Here is a 21,921-nt window from a genome sequence, read left to right on the forward strand (position 1 = left end):
ACTGCTTGTAAAAACAAAAATTTCATAGCTATTGTTGTTGTAAAAAAACAATAACCGACACATACAGAAGAGTTTGATACAAAATGCACCTGTATTTTTACTTTGTTACATTTTGCAACGCATGCCAACAACATTTATTCATTATATCATATGTCCACAAGGACAAGTGCAAACCTGCCTGAAATTCATGAGCAGAAAACAACAGGAATAAGTCAAAGTTAACATACAAAATAAGATATGGATGTTAACGTTCATACACTGGTAAAAACAAACAATTTTTTTTCAGATTAATCTTAATACTATAACACACGATATACATTTCAGTACTTTTTATTGAGATATTCCTCCCAAGTTCTCTGCTCCCGAGCATCTGAAGGCAAACATGACATATTAATACAATTCTTCAGTTGACAATGTCATTGTTCATCTATTATAATAATAAAACTGAACTGTCGCTTTCAACACCCACCATTCCCTCTTTCCAAAAGACTGTTTTCACAAAGTTTGAAGAGCCTGAAATCTTACGGCAACCTTGCAGTTAAGTACAAAAATCTTGTGCAACTTGTGCAATCGCCGACAAAGCAAAACTGTAAAATGAACACAGAAGTGAGGTTGAAAAAGTGGCACTTTATGTAAAAAAAACCCCCTCAAAAACTGTGGGTGGTGAAAAATTGCTAATATGTACAGTACATTTTGTGACAGCTGACTGCACTTGATGAGCCTTTGGTTTCCTCACAATAAAATGCATGTCCAATAACAAAATAAAAAGTGCTTAAGATTGTCCTTTAAAAAAAAAAACAAGAATGCTACTATTTCCAACTTAAACTCAAGACATTGATGTGGCTTTGTGTATTTAAGGGGGTGAAGTGGTACAACAAACACACATAAATAAACATAAAACAGCGGAAAAGTCTTTTTTAATTCCTTAAGTATAACCATCTGTCAAAACCCTTCACTTCCTTCAAAAAATCTCATCACAGAAGGTATGTCTGGGTCAGCTGAAGCAGAACTTGTTTTGATGTGAGCACACACAGTGAGTGAAGTCATTTCCCAAGGCCGCCTCTCCTCTGAAACCCAGTTCAAAAGGCTAATTGGGTGAAAAGAAAAACCAGTGTGCGTGCAGGGGTGAACTAGCCACAGTGTTAAACTGAGCTGTGTCACTTTTAAAGGCAGCAGTGCAGTCCTGCGACAATATCCTTCTCCCACGCCTCTCTCCCGCATCTTTAGTCCTCTCACATTCCTTCTGTACAATCATAAATCAGCACGGGGAAGAATTCACACACACTCAGAGGTATTAAACTACACACAGCCCAGCTCGCAGACATCACAGCAGTAGAAGCAGCCAGCGGCAGGCTTACAGCATCCATATAGCACGGCTCTGAGTCAGATCAGGACCAAGAAGCTGCAGGCTCGCTGGCTTTCAGCGTCTGCTCCGTGGAGTTTGAATTGAGTCTCTCTGCAAAACGTCATTCAGCAGATCAGCTCCTGCTTTATCTCAGGCCGCGTTGGAAAGGGGGGCTCACTGAAGGAGAAGGCGTCACGCCCCGTCTTCAACCCACCCTGGCCCGGGCATGTGAGGTAAGACCCGATCAAGTCCAGCTCAGGGGAGGGAGCCGGGCTCTCGGGCTCCGACTCCGACTGACTCGTCTCTGGCTCATCCAAAGACGAGGGCAACCTGGTGTGGAGGTGCGGGTGAGAGTGGGGATGGGGGAGCGGGTTCAGCCAGGAGTGGTTGAGGCATTCTTCTGCCGTGGCTCTCTTCCTGTACACACAAACACAATAACACTGCGGATGAGTGGAAATTCCCGGAGAGTTTACATAACCGACGGATTGCCCGGATCATCCGATTCACTCAATCTCAAAGACGGCGGCCATATTCCTTTTCAACATTTGGTTTGGAAAACCGCAAAGAAATAACACTTTCTGCTCTCAAGATTTTTCCCCCTCCGTCTCTTGTCGATTACTCAAACACTGAGGAATCTTCCACTTTTTCCAGTTCTACCAGTATGTGCTGCATTTAAATGATACTGACTTGAGATCAGGGCTCTGGATGTGAGACAGAAGCTGCTGCTACTTTTCATCAACAAATTGTGGTGACAAAGTACGAGCTCAGTGTTGGACCTCTCAATCTGGATTAGGGTTAGATTTAAATTCATCAGACGTGTGGTTACATAACATCCCTTGAAAATCACCATAGTTTAAAGTTACAGTTGGTAACTTGTATAAAAACAACTTTTAGTGATATTTGTTAAATAAGAGCATTTCCTCCTGCTGGTGGGTTTGTTTTGGCTTGACTGTTGTCAACTCGGCGACCAGGTCACCATCTCTCCATTTTACAGCTAAACAATACACTAAAATATGTTTCTGAAAACATTTGAGAATAGAAATGGGCAATGCAGTAACAGAGTCTTTATTCATATTTTATCAGCACGGCCTAGTTTGAGAGTTGACTGCAGTTTAGGGGCAGTGAATGACATGATCGACAGCTGCGTTAGAGATTTGCCTGCTCTTATTGGTTGTTTTTGTTAAGATGTGGTGGATTCTAGCAAATGCCATTAGGGAGAAACCAAGGAGAGGAACGTGATTTTTTTTTTTTTTTTTTACAGATTATATGCTTTATGTACTGGTGTCTGGATATATTGTCAATTTCATAAATTCTGACAAAAACTTATTTGAATAAAAGTAAGTTTTTATACAAATAAAATCATCTTTCATGGAAGCAAAGTCTAGTGTGCTGACTTTTTTTTAAAATTCCTTTCCCATGTAAATAACCAACTACAGCTTTCTTTCTTCAACATGGTGACACACAAAGCTAATGCGTCAGTGTTTGGTGTAATGTCAAAATTCTCAACTCAATATTGACAGCAAGTCTCTTCTTTTTTAAAAATGAGGTCAGTTTACAGCCACCGTTTGCAAGAAAGGAAATGACTTTGTGTCTAAGTGACGCAAATCTTGTTACCACATACACTCATTTAGACATATGCAAATGTACTTCCGTGCCGATGTGAACCTGACTCACATCCTTTGTGTGTAAATCAGCTCAAAATGATGCTGACGGAAACTGCAGTTTTAGCAAGAATTAGATCTTATCTCCATCTTCCCAGTAAACTGTCTTACCTGGGGTTTTTAACCAGCAGGGACTTGATGAAATCAACTGCCAGGGCAGAGATCCCCTCAAATGTGTCCTGTGAGTAGTCTACGTTGACTTGGGAGATGTTGAGGAATGTCTCCTGCTTGTCGCCACCCAGGAAGGGGGACTCGCCCGTCAGCATGACATAGGTCAGGACACCGATACTCCTGGTAGAGGAGGGGAAAAAAGGGAATGTTTATGAGGCCATTTGTCATCTTTGAACGTTACGGAATGTGTTTTGCGCCACATGACAGATTTGGCTTTCTTCCACTGTGCTGCGGTTACTCATTAACTAACTGCAAGTACGTAGAAAAGATGATCTTGTGGTCAAAGGTCTAGACTGTCTTATGCATGTTAAGGGAGGTGATGTCACTGTCCTGAATACGTCTTTTTTCTCAGATGTTAAGCAGACTAAATGAGTTCTACATCCAGTTAAATGAGTGGAAATAGTGTCATTAAGTGTAGTAGCACACTTACCACATGTCTGTCGCAGTGCTAATGGGTTCATAGTTCAGAATCTCTGGTGCTGCAACAGAAACACATGGCCCCAATTATTCTTGATAAATGGTACTCACATTGAAAAGACACAGGTGATTCTGGGGGCTAAAAGCGACACTCACCAACATATTCTGGCGTTCCCAGGATCTCCCTGACTTCTGTGATTTTGTCCATGCGTCTGGACAAGCCAAAATCCACTATGCGAATGTCCCCCAGAGGTCTGGCACAGGTCAGCAAGATGTTCTGGGGCTGGAGATTAGACGCAGGTATGTTACATAATGATTATCTGAGAAGCCTGAGGTCTGACATCTGAGGTCATTAATTACACGGCACTGTGAATGAGTCAAAGCAGTTTGAGGTAACTGGTTCCAAGAGGATTTGGGGTCTGGTTTTGTCAGTCAGCATCGAGCTGCTCCTCTGAGATCATCCTCTAAGCCAATCAGATGAGACCGAATGCAGGTAGGATATTCCTGCCAACCACTGGCACGGCTCTGTGCTTCATTCTGGGTTACACAGACCTTATGTCTTTTTCACTTTTAAACAGTGGTGGAAGAAGTATTCAGTTATTTTTATTTAGGTAAAAGTACTAATACCCCACTGTGAAAACACTCACTTAAATGAAAAAGTCCTGCATTAAAAATGTTACTAAGTAAAAGGAAATTAGTGTTTATTGAAAAAGTTGCCAAAGTACCCAATTCAGAAAAAAACCTCAAACCATTCAAAAAAGAAAATTACATAAATGTTTATCAAAATGGTTGCCAATTAACTTTCTGTCGATCACTTATGTGATTAATCATTTCAGCTGTATGCATCATATTTCATGCACCCTTCTCATATTTTTTATGTAAAAATCTAAATTTGTTAAGTAACCAAATAGTTCAGATAAATGTAATGAAGTGAACAATATTTCCCTCTGAGATGCAGAGGAGTAAAATTACAAAGTGGGGTGAAAACAAAAGACTCAAGTAAAGTACAAGTACATGAAATGTGTACTTAAATACAGTACTTAAGTAAATGTTCTTAGGTACATTCCACCTAAGCTTTTAAAGGAGTTGTGTAATGAGAAAGCAGATACTTGGTTAATTTGTGAGATAGAAGGAAAACCTCAATGATGGCCGGCTTTTTACCTCAGGGACCATTAAAGAAAACATGATAGCTCAGTAGTCTCCCTTTCCTGTCTAATTCCTCGTGGGAACAGGGTCGTGCCACATTGACTGAGCTTGTTGCATAACAGAAGTCATATCTCATATCTCCAACCTGCAACTCGAGGGAATACACTGTCCTATATTTTCATATAACCTTTCAGTGTACTCACTTTCAGATCCAGATGCACCACATTGTTGCGATGCAGGAAGGCCACCCCACTCAGGATCTGTTTGGCCAGCCGGATCACATCTTTCTCTGTGAAGGCCTCGTCATTATCGGCTACGCACTGGTTAAAGATTTCGCCACCGGCAGCACTGGAAGGAAAGCACAGGAAGGAAAACTGAGAAAACATAACAAGATGAGAAGAAAAGAACTGTGTTGCCACCCCAGTGGAGTTTAGTTGGGCTCACTTTCATTTTTGATTATTCACTAACTTATCATAATAAATTGCAACTTAAACTGTACACACACACACCCTTCCTCTCAGTTTGAATCACACAAGCGGACAATAGCTACTGGTCCCATTTTTGGACAATTTGACTAAACAAACCAGTCATTTCCAATTTCTTTAAAATTACGTAACAAGCTGTCTTCTCATTAGTGTACTTTGGCTTGGAGGCACAAAGTCCATCCACATCTACACACTGTATGAATCAATATAGTTTTAGGTACCCTGCCTGCGCATGTACCTTCCCTTTCTTGGGAATTTTACAGGAGATAAGAATGGTCATATCAGCTTACAGCAGGTTCAGATAAGGTCTTAAACAACCTGATACCAGGTTAACCTACTAAATCAAAACAAAGCAAACACTAACTAACTAATTAAAAGCCTAAAAACTTAGTAGTAGTAGTAGTAGTAGAAAGGAACAGCCACAGAAGGTGGCAGTGGAGCAATGCAAAATTGGTAACTAGATGCTGTATGAGCCTCAGCCTGCATAGATTTTTGTTTGTCTGGTCAAAACACCTTACGTGTAAGGGATTAGCCTTTTATGGAATTCAATAATTAGACAACTCATGGTGACTTCTCACATTTTTTTGGTGGAAGGAATAGTCAGATTCCTGCCTGATCTTGTTGCGCTTGTGTAACAACGTTCAGTGAAGTGGAGACATGGTGGATTTATGTTGGTGCTCCATCAGTCAGATCAATGCCTCAAGCTGACAGATCACCCCCCCAAAAAAACTAGAACCATGTGTGGGGGATTTAGATGGCACACATGCTTTTTATCTTCAGAGGGAAAAACTTTGTGACTAGGGCCCTGGGCACGACTGTTACATAACCTGCACCGCCCAATCCGCTGTTAGCTTCCTAATGCTGCGCTCCTTACTAGCTTCAGCTGTGAAAATAACACCCATGTTTTTGGGATTTGGGGGATATCCGTCATTGGTCCATAAAATCTTATTTTTTTGTTTTGCTGCCAGCACTGAATACTTGACCTGCCACCTACCCCGCTTGCTTCAAACATGAGAGCAGCAGAGACAAATGTTGAAACTGAACTCATCTGTTTACATTGATGTACACATGCACACTTAATGCAAGCAGGCCTGGTGTTAGCGTTTTCATTCAGGGCAGGAAATGAAAAACATGAGTGAGGTTTGACGACCACTTTTGCTTTTAATGTTGAGAACTGGGTGAATCAAAAATGAACTTGAGCTTGAGTGTGTCCAACTCAACATGGACTTGAACTGTTAGCGTACCTGTCTGAACAATTAACGGCTTGACATGACAAAGTGCTTCAAAAGCTTCATTAAGTTGTCAGCAGTGCGCCTGGGAGGATTTAAAATCTCTATAAAGACCATATTGTTTAAATTCAACAGACTGCACACATTCTGGCCAAGCACTTAGGAATGATCCGATACTTCCCCTGAAGTCTAAATGTTGTCTCTACGCTCTTCCTCCTTGCAGGAGAGTTAATGTACACATTACTTTAGTGCGTAGGAGACGTCCTCCCATGCTCCAAGCTGCAGGAAAAAACCCGCTGCAGCCAAAATGAGTGTGGGCACGGAGGAGCTAAACTGAGCTGAGAACATGGTAAGCATTTCTCTATTTTAAAGCCTCCTTTTGGTTTCTGAGGGTAAAACCTGTTTGGCCAAAGCCCTTTTTGGCTGACCACCAACTGAGCAATCATGGACGTCACCTTAGAACCTGGTCAACCACTTTCCTCAAGTCCAACCTGTTTGTTGGCTGAATTTTCTGGACAGCACTTGTACTCCAGTGTAGTCCGATTAAAGGCCGGTGAGGTCATTAGTGCTCTGGGTTACTGTATGTTAAAAAGGTGAGGAAAGAAACATGGCAATGCGCTCAGAACTAAAAAAGGTCAAAAAAGGAATTGGAAAAATCTTAAATTAAATTTCCTAAATTAAATTAGTCATGCCACAGTAAGGGGAATTATATCGTTAAGCAAAAATGTTTATTCTCACAATGTGTGTTTGCTGTTAGGAGTCAAACGCCAGTATGACGGTAAATGCATGAATGACCTGACTTGATGCTGAAAGCTAAATAAGATTCATAAGTTGCAAATATATCTACCTGAATTGATACACTGTGGATAAAAACACATTGGAAGGGATAGTTCAGTTGAAGTGGGGCTGTATTAGGTACTTATCTTTTGTCAGTTCATTACATGCAGCAGATGGATCGGCATGCCCCAAGTTTGGAGCATTTAACGTCATCAGTTCCCCATCTATGCTCTTGTCAAAACTGCCAGATTCCACTGACAAAAATGGTAATTTTAGTTCGCTGAATATGAGAGCTGCTGGTCTACCACTGCACTGATCAGTTAGTTAGACTTATTGTGTGTCTTTTGTGAGTCCAAACAAACAATTTTAAACACAAAAGCCACACAGTGACTCAAACAAAATAACCATTCGAGGTAGCTGTGCACCAGCATCTCCTGCGTTCAGTGATGTTAAATCACAGTTCTTCTCAACGGAGTCTGACTTTGAAGAGAGCAATATAGCGATTTCATTTTCATTTTTAATTGTCTGACATTAGGGTAAAGCAATGAAAATACTCTTAATATAGTGTATATTTAAACTAATATTTTTTTTCTGTCCGTTTAAGCTCAACATGGATTTGAAATAAATGACACATTAGTGAACTTGAAGCCTTTTAACATAGCACCTGGCATTTATGTTGTATCTTGTTGTATCACTTTGGCTGCATTTCCTGGAATTGAAATGCATTAGCAAGTTTGTTTTTACTGTACACTTTCATTTGTGCAGAAAAGCAGGAAATGAAAGACTGTGCTTCCTGGATCACCCTCATAGTGATGAATTCTCCAGGAAGCAAAGCTACTGCACACACACATAAAAAGTGATGCACCTTCATTTATCATCAAAGTGACCACCTCTCAAACTAGTCATTATGCTGGGGGTTTCTGCGGTACTGACGCACGCTGGAGCTCTCAAAGATGATTAGAATTCAACTTCTCGCTACCATTTTTCTGGCATTACCAAGGATGTGGTTGTGGCTACGAGAAATGTGTGTGTGTGCATGTGTGTGCACAACACTTTAGACCAGCGTGGTGGTGTGTGCTACTTTTGGGAGCCTTGCTTGCTGCTTACATTTAAACCCACAGGAAATGGAAAATGGTTCGCATTTCTTGAAACTCATGCTGAGGTCAGAGAGCTTCTTGGTGCTCGCTGTGAGTGCTGCTGCAGCTTTTAGGATGGTGCAATACATAATGACTCAAAAAAGGGCTGACATTTAAAAACTTTAAGTGCTAAAATATTGTGCATGTGCTCAAAGTCTCCCAGCTCTGATTGGAAGCTGAAGAGGAGCTGTGTACCAGTGCCGACTGACCTCCTGCTATGTTTTCTCTGCAGGCATGCAGGGGTGAACTGTGGTGCTACTTCCCCTTTCACACTTCAGTCAGAGGTCAAACACAGCCCCCCTGCACAGAGAGACCTTTGTTCTGAGGAGGCATTCATGTCTGGGATGGGGATGACCACCGAGGGCCAGGGAGGGGAGGGCTTCCTGCCTTAGCAGTTCAGGCATAGGGTCAGAAGAACATGGTTCAAGCGTGATTGCCCCGTGTTATCTCCCTGTAATGAGGCGAGTGAGGCAATTAAAATGCTAAGTATCCTTTCCAAATCCTAATTAGAGGCCGTCATTAGAGCAGTCAGTGGATATGCATCATGTCATTTAACACCCAACCACAACAGACGAGAGCCAGACAGCCGGGATGACCTCGCCGGGTCACTGAACGAGCAGCTCGTCTCAGCTGCCGGACGCTTCACCTGCATGTTGAGTCTGGAGCAGTTCTCACACTGGGGTGAAACTGACTCATTTGTAGCTTGATATTGTTATTTTCACACAGTGAGCTCGATGAAGCTCTGCTGACATTTAAAGCAACAGTTTCTGACAGATATTTCGCATAACAAGAAACCGAGGTGTCGAGGCTGCAACGAGATGAACCACAGAGAGTGAGAATTTCCATTTAAGGCTGTGCTCGTGTCACAATTGTGCAACGCTATGCATTTCACACGTGTTTTTTTTTTTTTCCTTTTTTGTTGAGGTGAGAAAGACTTGAATGACATGCAGCTGTACTCTCTGCAGCACATAAAAGCCAGGACGGCTCTTTTTACAGATCAGACTGACAGATATAGGCTGACAATTCACATTAAAGCGTTGACATTCTCGTCATGCAAAACACAGGATGTTGCATGACGGGTGTATGTGGTTTTTCTGGTTCAAAGATTGTTGCTCATTAGGTAGAAATGAATAAATATGTTCGGGAGTTTTTCACTTTGGTGTCCTCAAATCACTCAAACATGCTGCATGAGAAAAACTCCAACCATGGAAAGTTTTTAGCAAGGAGTGATGATTAAAGGATTTTCATCTCTCTAATGATTGAGGCCCTAATCATTTTATCCCCAGTTTTCCTGGCATGGCTCAAACACTGACAAGTGAGGAAAGTTTAAAAGGCCAATTAGATTACCGCCATCACTTTCTTCTCAGATCCATGGCGGTGGAAGTTTGTGTGCACAAAACTTTGAGCAAACTTTGGGGTGACAGACAAGTCTGCTCAAATGTGAACTTTCAAAGAACTCTCTGTAGTGTCTGCAGTATTGTCTTACCACTCCAGAACGAGGATGATTTCGTTGTTGGTTTCGTAGACCTCATGCAGCGCCACCACATAGGGGTTTGCCTTGGCTGACTCCAGCACGGCGATCTCGTTTAAGATGTCCATGCGGCAGTCCTCGCCCTTCCGTCGCTTTCGCAGGAACTTGGCAGCGTACTGCTTCCCCGTTGCTTTCTCGATGCACTTTTTCACCACCGCAAACTTTCCTCTGGGAAACAAAGAGGGGGGGAGAGAGAGTGATTAGTGAGGAGACAGAGTAATCGCAACCACATTACTGGCTTTTTCAAATAGATTTGGTCAGAGATGGTTCTGTTCTGTGTCCAAGCAGCCAACGGGATTAAATTTAGGTCATTCAAACTGCAGTGAGTGAAAGGCTAAAATTACTGGACACACTTTTGACAGTTAAACTGCTATGAGGTGAAACCTAGATTACAGTGTAGGACGTTTGGAAAAGCCCGCCAACTAGCCACGAGTGCAACACTGTGGGCGAGGTTAAAAAACAGTTCAGAGATAAGAAGGTGAAGTGGCATCATTTGAAAGTACAGTCACCGCTATTCATGCTCAGCTGAGGAGGCGTCAGCAGACATTTGGTGGAGATTTCCCCCTTTCTCCTCCTCTTCCTCTAGCCTTCAGGAGGGTCTGACGGGAGGCAGATAAGGCTGACAGTTTTGGCAAGAGCTGCTAAATAGTGGGCAGGGACCCGATAAAGCTGAGGTCAAGCAATTACAAAGAGATGCACTGGTAAAACACGAGATCAAGAAAAAGAACATCTACTTTAAATGCTCATTTTCTGCATATACACTGATGGATTCATAAAAGTGTTAAGGGTCAGCGGTGGGTGTGGGCAGGATGTCCGATGGGTGCAGAATTGCCTCTCTGTGTGTCAAGCCGACCACCATCGCCAGCCGTCCCTCCCAGGCTGATAATGAGGCCTTGTCCACTTCCCTTTCTTCACAGCTGACAGCTACAGGGACAAATGGGATTGTGTTGACACCTCCGCCCAAACCCTCGGCCAGAGCCTGCTTCTTTCCTTTGACAATCGTACAAAAGCTGACCAGTCGGCTGACACAGCAGCCCCGAGAGCAGGACCACCCACCTGACCATGGCTGGGTAGACCAGGCAGGGGGTCACTCCTGTTACAGTCAGGTTGGAGCCTAAGCTAAAACAGACATCTCGACATCTACGTCCAACTAACATCTCAGCGTTTTGATGAGTTACACAATACAGAGGGCTGAGGAGGAGTGCATGTGAAAAGATGGCCGAGAACTGGGCAGAATTTAAATGAAGTCAGAAAGGTCTGGTCAGCATGGTGCCGGTCATTTTCCCACACAGCGTTACTCTAAGCCCACTGTGCCGCGGACCAAAAACAGCAACTGGTCTGGCCGGAGCTTGATTCTGTTTTGGCTACCGCCTTGGCTGCTGTGAGGCCTGGTCCCTCTCTTTTTAACCCCCCACAGGTCTCACAGAATGGTGACGACTCATTGTTCATAGTGAAAAGGCAAAACCCGTCAGAGCCTTTTCATCCTTAATTAGCCAAGTTCAGAGCAGCTCGCTGTGGGCTGGGAACTACATACGGAGTGAAAAGGAATGACCGCTGGCCTCGGAAAGGAGCAGCAGGAGGCCCTTTGAAAGGCTGACAACAGGTCAGAGGTTACTAAACACAGCCATCTTCCAGCCGGCTGCGTTCACACTCTGCCATGTCAGTAGCATCACAGTGCTTTAATGTAACAATCTACACATTTGTTTCACAAAAACTCAAAGTCAGACTCTAATGAGTGCTTTCTCAACATCCTGTCTGGATCTACAGACACAATCATGCAGATCAAACAGCTCATTTGCAGGGTAGAGCCTGTCATCAATCATCAACTTCACCGTGACACACAAAACTAACTCCTCACCAGCCCAGGAGATGGTGATAATTTGATTGAGAAGTTGGGTTTCCTGTGGAGTCTGCGTTTTGTCTCCCTCAGCGGGGCACTGACTCATGTCTGAAGCACGATGAGATATGACAGCCCTCACTGCTCTCATTTGCCTGTTTCACAGACAGACCGACACACAACGTGAGTTCCTCTTCCTGCTTTCGAGTTGGCCGCAACACATTTTTGTGTACACCTCTGCAGGGGACCATCACTCACAACGCACAGATGCTTGATTATGAAAATGTTGTGTAAATAAGCCCAATGAGCCTTATAGCTCCTTTAAACTCACAAGATCTAATATGGCCAACATGTCTGCTAATACAGACTATATAGCTGATCTGTTGGCATCCAGCACTGCATACATTCCTGCACTTAATGCGATTATGAGGCCTGATCTCAGGATGTTGTCGGGTCGGACTCATGGGAAGAGGAGGGAAGGAGGCTGAAGGGTTGACAGGGGGCATTTAGAGGCTGCTACACTTTATACTCCAATCCCCCCCCCCCATAGGTTCTGGCTGCTGTCCCAGGATGTCCCAGGGTGTCTGACAAGGAAAACTGGCTGTTACCAACTGACTCTTTATTTAAGCTGTCCCACTGCTCCCTGCAGTTAAGATTAGAGTTATGGAGACAGATGCAGAATTGGCACAAACGGCAGTGAAACAGCTGTCGAGTTGAAACTCAAGAAGTCAACTGCAGATCATTGTGTTAATTCAGGATGCTTTTTGAGGAAAGTTATTATAATCGGGCACATTTGGGAATCCCCGATTAAATACTGCAGCACTTCTGTTGTGAGTTTGAAATGCATTTGGCTAAAGAAAGACTGAAGAGAAAATATATGAGTAAAAGCTTCAGAAATATATGATCAAGGAAGAGTAGGGGGCACTGTCATATTATTGTCTCATTTGCCTCAGACTTCACCACTCATACTGTGATACAATAATATTACTCCAAGTTCAGCTCCTGGTGTTGGGGGAAGTTTACATTTTCACCACCACATGCAGCATTATCTCACAGACCACAAAACCCAGAGTAAAATATACTTTCACCCCTTAGATGTCATACACATAATAATAGTGTGAAGATCCTCCTCATCTCACAAAACTTTCTGACTCTGGCATTTTCACATAAGTCATTACTAACCACCTCATTTCTTAACTGAAATTTCAGAAAGTCCAAAAACTTTTCACAAACCATCACGAAAGAAGCACAAAAGCGCATTGCCGTTGCGCGTGCCAAAGCGCGTCTCCAATCTGCGCCTTTCCCCGGCGCTGGAATGCGGGACTGGAAATATTCAATTAACACGCTTCTCATTAGCACGTGCAGAGCGCAAATCTAATATGATTATCAGATTTACATAAGCTCATCAACATATTCCTGCAAATTCCAATTTCCGCCAGCGCACGAGCAAAGTCAGCACGGGGATTTTTTCATCAATGAACGCTGCAGCAAACACACTCACCTGCCCAGCTCTCTGCCGACCAGCTCATAATTGGCTGTGAACGGGTCAGATCTTATCCTCGTGTGGATTTTTGTCACCATTCCGTTTTTGCTCATCTTTGCTGAATCTGGCATTGAAGTCGTGCTGAAATCGAAACAATCTTCCTCCACCAAAAACAAACAAAAAATACAACAAAGACGATTTTCTCAAGTAAAAACTCGCATGATAAAAATAAAAAGTCGATTACAGAGCCAGCAGCAGCTGTGTCAAATCACCGGGAGATAATCCAGTACGCGCGTCCCAAACGAGAGGATGATGCCCTGCGGGAGTGAGGCACAGTCGGTGCGGTAAATTAGTTTGACTGCTACTACACATTCCTGACAATAAACTCCTTGTCAGGGCCGCCCCCCCTGCGCTGACGCTCCGCGGCGGAGGCCAATGAATGAGCTGGAGAGGAGGTGCGAGTCAGCTGGCAAGTGGTGTGTTCAAGTGACAGGAGCTTATCAGAGCAGGTACACAAACACAAACAGTGACCTACCATTAGCTTCAGTTGAATAGTTCCCATGATGACTTGAACTAATAAAATTATGTAATTAATTGTGAATGATTGACAGGAGTTATGATGTAAGCAACACTACCAGTTGATATTTGTTAGCCTTCACTTTCAGGAAACTAAATAAGGTAGACAAAGAGTTCAAATATATGGAGGACCACAACTGTCACAAAAGTTGTAATAAAGCATTTAATAAATGAATTAACAAGTAATTATTCAATAAAACAGGCATTGATAGGTTTGTTTGTAACTAATTGATTAATCTGTAAATATAAATAAATAGACTAAATTACAAAGTTATGAATTATTTGATATTTAATGGGCAATAAAAGGAGGAATTATAAAAAATAATTGCAAATGAAATATTAAACCATCAATGAATGGTTCAATTTCTAAAAGGAATTATCAAAAGCAACATGAAAAAATACATTAATGGGTTCATAAATAAATAATGGAAAAGAAAAAAACAACTTGATTCACAAATTGAATTAAGAATTCAGATTTTAATCAAAGAAAAGGGCAATTTCCTTTGCTACCTGCATTTCCATTTCCAGATCCTTTTCATGTTTGCTATTAAATTTGCATAGCTTAGTTTTTATATTTGCACAATTTAAAATACACAACATGACAAAAAATAGCACGTAGTATACAGTGCAGTGAGAGGCAGAAAAACGGAGTGGATTTATTTAAAGCCTTTACAACAAAAAAGTTAAAATTTCACATACACACACACACACACACACACACACACACACACACACACACACGTATGTATATCACAACACCAGCAATAAACACGTATTTTACCTTCTCCTTTCAAGCTCTCCATTTGTCCTTTTCTAATGTTTTTGCTTGGCATAATTAATATGACTCTCAAAGGTAGCTTAACCTCAACATTGACTGTACTTTGCTGTGATGTCTTGTTTTGAAATGCTGAATTTTCCTTCTGCACCATAAATTTACCCTTGGTCACTAAAAGGATATAAAGGAACCTTGAACATTTGTTAACCCTTTACTTCCTCACTTGTAACCCCATGTTGTACCCACTGTCCCCAAAATATTCTCATGACTGAAACACAAGGGCAAAATCAAATCACATTATATTCACATGTACTTACATATGCTCACAAACATTTCAGGCATGATTGTTATCATTGTTATGTGTTTTCATGCTACTTGTTTCTAGGTGTGGTTTCGCTACAGGTGAGACTTTTTCTCACACTTGTTGTGAATGTGAGGCTGCCCTCGGGCTATGAGAGCATTCTGCACAGCTTTTTGTTTTCTCATCTGTGGGAGAGTTGTTGGTCTGCACATTGAAACTGCATGTCATTTCATAAGAATTCTAAACATCCCATGAGACAGCTCATCAGCATGCGTGGCACAGCTGAAGTAACTTAGAAGGCTTGGAAGGGAAAGTCCAGGTGATTCAGACTTTTTTTTTTAATATAAGGTGATATAACATTTAAATCAGAAATAGAAAACTTATCATCACAAGTCACTCTGCAAACTGGATAGTGAACATTAAGAGAAGCTGATGAGGAAAAGTGATTGGTATTTATGGCCTGCAGAGCGGGCAGATGTGATGATGACGTGGACTCTATGGGAAATGTGTCACCTAAGCTCCAGAGGCTTGCTGATGCTAAAACTGTGAAACTGTGAAGCTGTTAGAAAGGCCATGGCCTGGACTGACCCAAAGCAAACAGAGCAGCACACACACAAATACAGCAAGTCTACCCCAGCTGAGAGTCAATCCCAGACGATAAAGGAACTGCTGGTGGAAGCTGTGGTTTTCTGCCTCAGTTTACACCTTGTGTAAAGGAGACCATACGGGACTGCGTGAGACATTTGCCGTCCTCAAAAGCATTGTTATACCTTATAGTAGTAGGCAAAGAGGCCAGTCTCATGCTGGATATCAGCAGTCAAGTCATTAGTAAGACACAAGTCTTTGCACTCAAGTCCCAAGTCAAGTCCTAAACTTTGAGTTTTGAGCTCTTCAACAAGTTTAATGCCATTTTAACAATAGAGTAACATTGAATTTACAAAAATTATGCGTGTTTTTTGAAATTTGCATTCATGTGCTAAAACAAGTTTGTTAAAAATTTCCTGAGCTAACACCAGTGGTAAGTGGTAGTTGATGAGGTGGCCGTACTCCTGGGTAGATGGGACAGTTACCAAGGCGATGGGAAGGATTAACTGGCTAACTATGTTACCCTACTGTTCTATGTGCAACTTCAAATGTTGAACAAAGTTGCTAGTTGTTGCATCTTTGTCTGCAACTTTCAACATGCAAGTTTTTTGTTTTTGTTTGTTTGTATTTTGACAACTGCATAGTTTTTGTAAATTAACAAAATTCTCTTTGGTTCATTTTTTCCAACTGACACTGAGCAACATAATGTTAGTTATCCATAATTCTCTCCTGCGACTTTATTGGATGCTGCTAGGCTGGTTCAGACAAAGTGGGTCTGGGGAAATTAGTGTAGATTTGCTCGAAATGAATAACGGTAATGTTAGTTGATTCAGGAGATGAAGGGAGTGACTTGATCTCTGGCACACTATCTAAATAGGAGTTAAGTTTTTAATTAAAGATTAAAAAGTCCTGGTTTGGGGCAATTTTGTCAAGCCCAGTCTAAAATTTTTAACTCAAGTCCAAGTCATGTGACTCAAGTCCACAGCTCTGGATATCAGTCATTGCCATTCAGGGCTACAACGATCTTGCTGATTCATTTTTAGGTAAGAAGAGAACTTATGTTGTTTGACAAACCACTTAAAACCAATAGATTTTTAATTTACAATGATATTAAAAGTAGAAGAGCAGTTTTAGCGTTGAATTAACTTTTATTTGAAAAGCTTTTGTTGATGGCTTACTTATCTTTTCAGCACTCTTGCTCATACAAGTGGCCCCATCATTTTCCTGAAGAGGAAAGAGACTCATACCAGTCTGTATTCTTCATGTCTCTAAATGAGGACATGAGTGTTTGTGCGGCCTCGAGGGAAGGGAGGGGAAGGAGTAAGGAAAAAGAGGGGATGACAGGTCCCTCTGTACTGGTTTTATGGCCCAAGGCTGAGCACATTGCTAGTGGTTTGTCACATGCCCTACATGACTGTTATCTAGCACACAGAGCAGGATTTGTCCAATCTTACCATCCCCAAGCTAATTGTGTTGCCCCAAACAGCAACTGATGTAAAAGAGACCTATTGAGCATGGACATTCCTCAGGCCCTACCAATCATTAGTGTCCAGCGAACAAGGTTACATAACCTGTTACGCCTCCTCAAATTGTTACCTTAAGTCTTTAAGTGAGCCCACTCCGAAACCTTGACCTTCTTTTTCTGCCAGCCTTCCCATTAAAGTCGGGGTCAGAGTTCAGAGGAACCACGTTAGTGAGGGAGCTCTACCTGGCCCCAGAGACCTAATGAAAACACATACCAGCGAATTAGCCTGCCAGCCTGCAGTTTAGCGAACATAAATATGAGAAGTTCAGCCACGACCCGGGGAACGCAACGCTTTCCGAGCCACTGGAACAAATAGGCCTTGTCGTGACTTCATCAGAAAACACAGCTCTTGTTTTTTTTTAAAAGACCCCGGCTGTAAAGTAGCTTCTGGGTCTGGTCCAAAAAAGTGTCCAAGATATGGATCTGATTGATGTAGGAGTGGGGTTTTGATGGCGGAGTGTTTGATAATGTCTCAACCTTTGATTGTATGTATGATGGTGAAGTGCATAAACTCTTGCCCTTTAACCAAAGAGCCAGCAGAGGTAAAAAGGTTGCTGGCGGCGGGACGAATGAAATGACCGCTGCAGGATCAGGATAAATGTACACTGTTAAGCTCTCTTATGACTCCCTTAGGTAAATGTGTCGGAGAGACAGACAGTCTTTTGTCCACATTTTCAAAGATGTCCTTTCTCTCCTCTTTTTGTCGTCCATGGGTGTGTGAAAAGGTAGTGGGGAGAGGAGGGGGGTCTCATTACATAAGTGTTTTTTTTCCATGACTTTGTGACACAGTGCTGTTAAATTCACTGCTGCTCTTTTATGAGTCTCCTCGGAGGCCTGAGCAGTTCTATTTAGATGTCCTTCTCTGATAACATCCCACTTTTCCTTTCTGTTTGAAGGACCACAATGATGTGTTTCCCTTGTTTTTGACAAAAAGAAGGTATGCACCACTAAATGTCTGCGTGATGAGGTGTCCTTGTTAGATGAAGTTTTGAAGTGAAAATACTCTGTACGTTTACATGCACGGTTAAGTCAAGCTGTGGTTGTATGTCAACTAGGCCATTTAATTGGACCACTGTCCTTGTCCCAGTATACAAGCACCAGGGGAGAATTGCTTTATTGACGGAAGTATGTCCCACTCTGCCACAGTAGTTGGCGATATGCCCCCTTTCATCTACTTGCTACTGGCATGTCTTCCGGTTGACCTATTATGTCACATACCAAACAAGTAAGCAAGCAGCAAATAAGTTGCATGTCAATGGGTGACAGTATTGACAACTTTTGGCACTCATGCGTACGTTACCATTTACTTTTTACTTTCATCTTGTTTTGTTTTCTTCCCTTCTTCTAGGCCAGCTCAGGTCTGACTGACGTGTTTACATGAAAGAGTAACTTGACCCCTAACAGCAGCCTTGTTAACAAGACTACATCTGCAAAATTGCAAAATGCTGAATCCTCAAAAATGTTTACTTTTATCAATCCAGACAAGAAAAAAAGGCTGATTAAATTCAATCACTTACAAATAACCCCGAACTTCATATAGGTTTAAGCCTCTGTTCCTGCTTGCTGATGCCTCACCTAAGTAAGTGAACATGTTTTTGAGTCTTCTCCCTGGTTTCCTTTGTTCAGCTCCACCTCTAAATGAGAGCACCTGATGACTTTTGACAGTCGGTAACATTTCGTGAGAATGAAAAAGCTGTCAACCCTCCTTAGGAAATTTGCCTTGTTAACAAGACTACATCTGCAAAATTGCAAAATGCTGAATCCTTACAGAGCATGATTGCAAGCTGTATAAATTCTCTGTTTATGGTTCTTAGTTGTAAACCATTGTTTATGCAGAAAGAGGATTCCATGTAATGAACGGGTTGAGCGTGAGGAGGGCTACTTGGTAATCTCACCTCAGTCGATAAGTGTTCCCTGCCTTCTTTGGTTGCTTATGCAGAGCTTCAGGACGTATCTCATGTGTCATGTGTTGTGCAATTTGTAATTAACAAGCAACCGATGGCGAAAAAAAGCTCCGTGTCTGTGCACAGGCAGACCCTAATTTGCTCGGGTAGATAGTGTGCATGTTACCACTTACAGGGTTAGGGAAGGCTACCAGTAGGCCGATGTAATATATGATGTCATGCTTTCATTAAGTCTATAAATCATTCCTGCAGTGGTGAGCCTAGGTCACACACTGGTGTGATTTCTAATCTGTTTGCGGTGACCTCAGTGTAAAGCAGTCTGAATGGAGCAGCAAAGGTCTGGCACCTCATAAAACTAAACAGCCCAATAGCTCCAGTTGATTTAAATGCTTAACACGCCACCCACGTCTTAACCCTTTCTCTTGCTGCTGGTATTTCTGCCACATCAACTACCGTGGTTAACAAAAAGGACAAACAGCCTCCGCGGGTTCCCAAACACTGGTGCTGAAAGTCATTCATTCCAAGTCTGCAGGATGACGTGCAGAGTTGACGCTCTAGTGGTATTAAAAGATAAGTTGCTAATCCTTTTTGGCAACAGAGAAAAACACTGAAGGAGGGATAAAAATAAGACATCAGAATAGGCTTGAGATCTCATTGCCTTGTTTGTAATCTAAAAACAGCACTTGGCAAACAGGCCTGGAGGGGAAGCAATGTGTGGCCTTGTTTAGAATCCTCAGATTGGATTTCATTAAGGTATCACATTATTTTATGATGCAAAGTGACAGTAGCTTTAGAGCCCTGCATGATGTTTAGCCAAAGGTTATTTATAACGTTTGTGAATAAAGTTCCCACAATTCTCTGTGTAAAGAATGCAATTATCTGCATAAGGAGTCTTCTTTTTATTTGATTTATTTAGTTTATTTCATTGAATTGAACACATATCTGTAATTTCAGCTTGGTAAACTTAACTACGGATTAAATTTAAAAAAAAGAGAATGAAGACAATGGGCCTTCACAAATGTTTATTTTTATTGATCCATACAAGAAAAACTGACCAGGCATTTTTCAGGTAACTCTGAACTTAAAGCATCTGCATCCTGATGCCTCACATCAGCAACTGAACATGTTTATCATCTCACATCTATCTCAGTGGAGCCTCATCTGTCAAACGCATCCCTCAAGGATAACACATGTAGTGTGATGTACTCGGATTGAGTAATTTGTTACAAATCAGCCCAAAACAACAACAGTCATGCTCAAGGGCACCCCCGTGTCTCTTTCATGCACCTTTCCTTTTTTCAAATAACTTTATATTATTTATATTTATATATATTTTTATATTATCACATATATTTAATAGCATTTCCTATCATATTTAGATAAGTTGCCCGATAAAAATCGGCTGCTGATATGTGATTAAATCTGCACTTTGACAGATCACCATATTTCAGCTTTGTTTTCTCAACATAACAATTCCTGTGTTATATTTTTACTATGGTAATATGGGGTGCAGTATTATGCTTCAGAGAACATCTTTTTGCCTAAGTATCTACAGAATAATACTAAATTAAAAATTGCCATTAATTTAGTGGAAGTAAACTCAAATGCAGGAGACTTTTAGGCAACTGGAACTCAGATAATTCTAGATTTCAGGTCAGAGCAGAAAAAAACAGAAAATCACAAAACCTAAACAAGGAAACAAGAAAGACTGAACTGAAAACCAGGACTTATATGAAAACTAGACTAGCAAGGAGATGAAGTGCAGGTGGAGATCAAAGGCGGAGAAGCTCAGGGAAATAAGGTGACCAGGCAGAAGAAAAGGCAGGAAGCTGATTGGCTGAGACAAACTGAGGAGCAGGTAGGACTAATGAGGCTGATGCAGGGCAGGTGTGTAGCTGGTATATGAGGGAAAGCAGCACAGGAATATAAGAGGGAGAAAAAAAAATCTACTTTATGACAAACCGACCGTGTGAAAACAAAGTGAGAAATGAACTCATATGAGCAACTTAAATGAATGTTTTACAGACACTTAGTCCAGTCTTCACAAAAGGCTGAAGGCAGCAGGACACAGTAGACACTGACAAAAATACAATATCATGTAACCTCTCTAACCCCTACTTTGAGAAAATGTTTACATGCACAAAATAGTCTGTTTTTTGCCTTTATTCCAAAAAGACAGTATTCCTAACAAGCCGTTTACATGTCTAATAAAGCTAAATATTCCACAAACACTTCCATTTACATTCTCTGATTAACGTGCCTTAACATGTTGTTTAGTCATGTCAAAATATGATAAAGTAGAACAGCTGGAGCCGCTTGTTATTTTGTTTCTTTGCATCAAAATAGGATTTTTCACAGTTTCCTACCAGTGGCAGACTTGTTTGACTCTTTCTTTCCTTCCTTTATCTTCTTGAAAAGGTCAATGCTGTGATATTTGCGCATATCCAAAACCCTGTAGATATCGTTCATAATATTTAAATGTAGGTGTATTACTCATTCCGACCATAGTGTAGGTTTTTCTTTTGCATTTATCTCTACCTCATAGCTTTGCAAACTGTTGACGAGTTGGTTTGTGTACAACATATCCATGACATGGCACAGTGCTGACTGTAACCAGACAAGAGGCCATGTTTCTCAAACTGCAGTAAAAACCCCAGTTGAGGTGAATATTCTGAATTTGCTGTGTACATGCCCAAATAATACTCCTAAAACCCGAATAATACCGGCATATCCCACATGTCTTAATCTGAAAATGCTAAAATCAGAAAATGGCCTGATTTTGACAGAAAACAGAATGCGCTGGTTAGATGATCCACATCATATTCACAATACTGTTATATTTGTAATAACTGTAGCCACTGATCGTATTGGCAGTGTGCAAGCTTAAAATCTGAGCCCTCTAAGGGCAGTAATATTAATGACATTGCAAGCGAACTTTTAATTCCAGGCTTTTCAAGGCCTCCTAGCCCCTGCCACTGGGGCCCCTGGGTAGCCCTGCTTTTACTAAGAACTATGACGCCCTTGGCCATGTTTAACA

The 21,921-nt window shown here is 41.6% G+C and overlaps 1 protein-coding gene across 1 annotated transcript; it reads right to left on the reverse strand.

The window, feature by feature from the left end:
* Positions 1 to 72: 72 nt before the first annotated feature.
* stk17al (serine/threonine kinase 17a like) lies at positions 73 to 13,587 on the reverse strand. Its single transcript, XM_042504882.2, has 7 exons — positions 13,237 to 13,587; positions 9,854 to 10,066; positions 4,944 to 5,088; positions 3,751 to 3,877; positions 3,608 to 3,656; positions 3,118 to 3,297; positions 73 to 1,762 (listed from the first exon to the last, which is right to left on the reverse strand). Exons 1-7 carry the CDS (start codon positions 13,347 to 13,349, stop codon positions 1,471 to 1,473), a joined length of 1,119 nt encoding a protein of 372 aa, XP_042360816.1. The 5' UTR covers positions 13,350 to 13,587; the 3' UTR covers positions 73 to 1,470.
* Between the last annotated feature and the right edge of the window lie 8,334 nt (positions 13,588 to 21,921).

This window comes from Plectropomus leopardus, chromosome 18 (genome assembly GCF_026936395.1).
Source record: "Plectropomus leopardus strain MGB_pleo_1.0 chromosome 18, ASM2693639v1, whole genome shotgun sequence".
Lineage (NCBI taxonomy): Eukaryota > Metazoa > Chordata > Actinopteri > Perciformes > Serranidae > Plectropomus > Plectropomus leopardus.